Here is a 4,115-nt window from a genome sequence, read left to right on the forward strand (position 1 = left end):
CAAAATTAAAACTGTCATAAATTCTTGCAGGAAGAAAAAAATTTCTTAACTAAAATCGTCTTGTATATAATTAGAAATCAAATTATAATCAATTTCACAATATCTACTCTAAAAGCTAACTTTTAGCATATTCCGATTAACCTGCTCTATTTTTTCGTACATGTTTTCATCTTTTGCTTCAAGTACTTAACCAAATAATAGAAAATTGGGAGGGAAGATGGAACGGGGTAAGCAATAATAATTGAGACATCTACTTCTATAGAAAATTGTGACTACAAATCAGTTTGAAATGACAACCAAATTTGTAACATTCAACTTCTATACAAGAGGCAGGGATGCGCTTTCCTCGAGAAAGAAATTGGTCAGATATTACCACTGTGTTTAAACGTACTCTCAATAAAGTAGGTATATTTTTCACCCCCACAAACTGTTGGCCAGTGTCTACTTCTTGAATCCGTAAAAACTCCCAACTTCCTGTTATGTCAAACATTATCAGAAGCTTGGAACATTCATCACAAGACAATGTATTGCGGTAAGAGATATCATGATCTTAAGATGTTATTATTGCTTCAGAAAACACATGTATTGAGAAGAGAACAGAAATGCACATGTATTACCAAAATCCTCTTTTAGATATGAATGAATGTTAAAATCTTCAAGACATCCTGGGCTTCGAGTCTGCTAATGAGACTCGTATAGGTCTGCCATTCAAGTCCTGCAAAACAGAGTCTTGGGTTTAAATATATAACTGAAGATGATCCAATGCGAAAAAGGTCTACACAGCTACTATTGTTAAAATGGGTTTAAAAGGATCTATTTACCCACTTATTATAAGATGAAATCTCGTAGACATGTAACTACAGAAATTCACAACATGCATTTGTGCACGGCAGAGATATCTGTTTGAATTCCAAAATGCAGATTTTTCAAACAAAGTGCATGAAGGGAGATTAACTTCTCTGATCTGAAATGCTTCTTATCTAAAATCTAAAATTATTCCGTGCCCATATGAGTTTGAAATGTGAATTCCGAAAAAGAAAAGGCACATCTTTGTTTTTCTAAACAAATGATGATATATGGAAGAAAAAGCAAACTAAAAATATCGCACACACACACTCTTCAGGATTAGCACGCTTACCACACCATCCAAGGACTCAATTGCACTGCTGACTTCATCGGCACTACTGTAAGTCACAAATCCAAAGCCTCTTGATCGTCCACTATCCCTGTCATAGACTACCCTTGCTTCCACGACATTTCCTTGTTCCCGAAACAATGACTCCAATGCTACATGGTCAACACCCCAAGCAAGATTACCCACATGGACTTTGTTTTTACTATCTGAAAAACCACCACCACCACCACCACCACCACCACCAACTCTGTTAGAACTTCTAACACGAGATGAACTCTCATTCCGAGCAGGGGGTGGCCCAGCATTCACTCTAAGGGCCCTTCCATCCAGTTCCTATGAATTACCCAAAGATTCATTCCTTAGATATGATAAAGAAATGAACAAAGATACACGGCGTTGACAAATGAAAAATACATTCACATTTCAAACCAGACAAATTCAATCTCAAACAACACTGTTTAGTTATGCTGTTAGTCACCTTAACCACTAGCTTGTTGGATTACAAGCAAATTGTTGTTTGTATCATCAACCAAAACCAATACATTGTTTCAATTGTAATCACCAAAATCTGTTCTGCAGTCAATAAAACAAATTTTAAGTGAAATGTGTATGCCGAGGGTAAATAGAGTTGATTCTGGGATTGAGAACCACCAAGAGTTTGTCTGGCTGGTTTCATAGTGTAAGTACAAAATTGATTACCAACTCCAATGCAACTCAAAAACAAACTCCACTTTACCACTCAAACACAAAAAACAATTCTTCCAAACATCACCCAAACATAAATCAATTTTATGAACCTCATTTCTTACAACATCACCAATCTAAAAAGAACCAAACAAATGTTAAACCTTCAAACACAAACCACCTTCATCAACAACAACCAAACTATAAACTCACATATCCATTGAACTGCTGAACAGCCGCTTCAACCTCCTCAACCGAAGACATTGTCACAAACCCAAAGCCCCTGCTTCTCCCAGTCGTCTTATCATAAATCACCTGCCCAAAACAGAAAACAAGTCACGACCCATTTAAATTCTGCCCAAAGGGCTACCGTAAAACCCCTCAGAAACCCAAACTTGCAACCGAAACATAAATATCACCTCGACGACCTCCACAATCCCAACGCTTTCGAAGAGGTCTGCGAGCTGCGCACTGTCGACACTGAACGGAAGGTTGCCGACAAAGACCTTAAGGTCGGGAGAGAAGCTCTGGGCGGAGGTGAAGGTGTCCTCTTGCTGGTCGTAGTCGGAGGAGACGGCGACGCGGGGAAGGAAGCGGGAGGAGAGGGAGAAAGTGGGTTTGAGGAAAACGGTAGAAATGGAGATGGGTTTGGCGTTAGGGGTGAGGGAGAGAGAAGAAGAGAAGGATTTGGGAGAAGAGAGAGGGTGATGTGTTCTGAGAGTGAGAGTTGGGAGTGCAAGAGAAGTTGCAGAGGTAGACATTGTAACAGATAAGGTTTTTTGAGAAAGGAGATGAAGTAGGGTTTATGGAGGAATTGGAGACTTTTGGGTGAGTGATAGGAGTTTGATATTTATGGGCAACAGAGAAGAGAGAGCATACTGATAAGGTTTATTCATCATCCATTTACTACTCTGTCCTTCGTCCTTTATCTTGGTCGACGTGGACATGGTAACGTTCAGATATTTTGGGTATGGGTGAAATGAATCTCCAGATCTATATATATATATATTGAGGAGTTATTGGGCTTGGGTGTTGAGCCCAAATCGAAGTATTTTGAAAATTTGATCCATTAATATTAATGTGGAAATGGAGAAGTGTGTTTTTGTTGGTTTGTTCCAAGTAGGGCGAAACCAAAGCTGGATTTGTTCCTTTTGGTTGGCAAGTGGGTTTGGTCACAAAATCATTTTCTGCAGAGACATCACTGGACCCATCTGCCTTTCTCCCATAACTCACTATTGTCTTTTCCACAATCACATAACTTCTCTTTTCTTTTTTCACTTCTTTCTTTCCATCCTTAACTATCCTCATTTAGTAAATGTGTTATATGTAATTTAAATTAATAAAAATCATAAAAATAAGATAATTTCTAAGATAAAATTTGCATCTTATTTATACTATAATTTATGCCATCTTAATAAAAGTTTGAATCTTATTTATACTATAATTTATGCCATCTTAATAAAAGAGTTAATCAATCTTACAGAGTTAATTTATAAAATAAGATTTATATCTTACATATTATATAATTTAGTTAAATGTAATAAAAAAATCACACAACTTTAACCATAGTTATATGTATAATTATCTTAACATCAATTTTTACAATAGTATACTTTCATCTTAAAAGAAACACATGTTATGTAACTTGTGTGCAGGAGGTATACAAATGTGTCAATTGATTCTCTTGAATGCACATTAACCAAATAATAATAATAATAATAATAATAATAATAATAATAATAATAATAATAATAATAATAATAATATAATATATTATTAAAATTCGTTTTGTTCTCTTTCACTTGCTTTTTAATACATTAGTGGTTCAATTATTTTGCATGCCAATAATTCTCCTCCTTCTTCATCAATACGTATCCAGGGGCAACATTCAAATAACTCTTGTCCTTTTTCATCAATCTGCAACGAACACCACAAACCTCAGTTTCTGAATCCTCTCCTTGAAAGCGTTGAGGCATTTCTAATCTTAGTGATTTAATCACATGACTTAAAATTAGTTTCAATTGGAGAAGCCTGTAACGTCTACATAGATATATTTTCAATTGCCATGATAAGGAAATGGTGGGCTGTATGCACCTGTGGGCCAATTTCGATGCTTTTTTAACATCATTTTAAGTTGATGATTTTTAAAGGCATGAAATCACTAATGCTATATGTAAAATGTCAATGTTGAAACTTTAAAAATACAAAAGACAAAAATTAAAGAACTTTGATTATATAAAATTAGACTATAAAATCATAAGGGAAAATAATGTGTTTGTACATTATAAGTAACTTT

At 35.4% G+C, this 4,115-nt stretch overlaps 1 protein-coding gene across 1 annotated transcript; it reads right to left on the reverse strand.

Annotated features, from left to right (window-relative positions):
* Window positions 1-228: 228 nt before the first annotated feature.
* Window positions 229-2,680, reverse strand: LOC124821579 (30 kDa ribonucleoprotein, chloroplastic). The gene is made up of 5 exons (XM_047293488.2): window positions 2,239-2,680; window positions 2,033-2,134; window positions 1,139-1,468; window positions 618-715; window positions 229-474 (listed from the first exon to the last, which is right to left on the reverse strand). The coding sequence occupies exons 1-4, from the start codon at window positions 2,578-2,580 to the stop codon at window positions 656-658; spliced, it is 834 nt and encodes a 277-aa protein (XP_047149444.1). The 5' UTR covers window positions 2,581-2,680; the 3' UTR covers window positions 229-474; window positions 618-655.
* Window positions 2,681-4,115: the final 1,435 nt, after the last annotated feature.

This window comes from Vigna umbellata, chromosome 8 (assembly GCF_029865625.1).
Source record: "Vigna umbellata cultivar VRB3 chromosome 8, Vumbellata_1.0, whole genome shotgun sequence".
Taxonomy (NCBI): Eukaryota; Viridiplantae; Streptophyta; class Magnoliopsida; order Fabales; family Fabaceae; genus Vigna; species Vigna umbellata.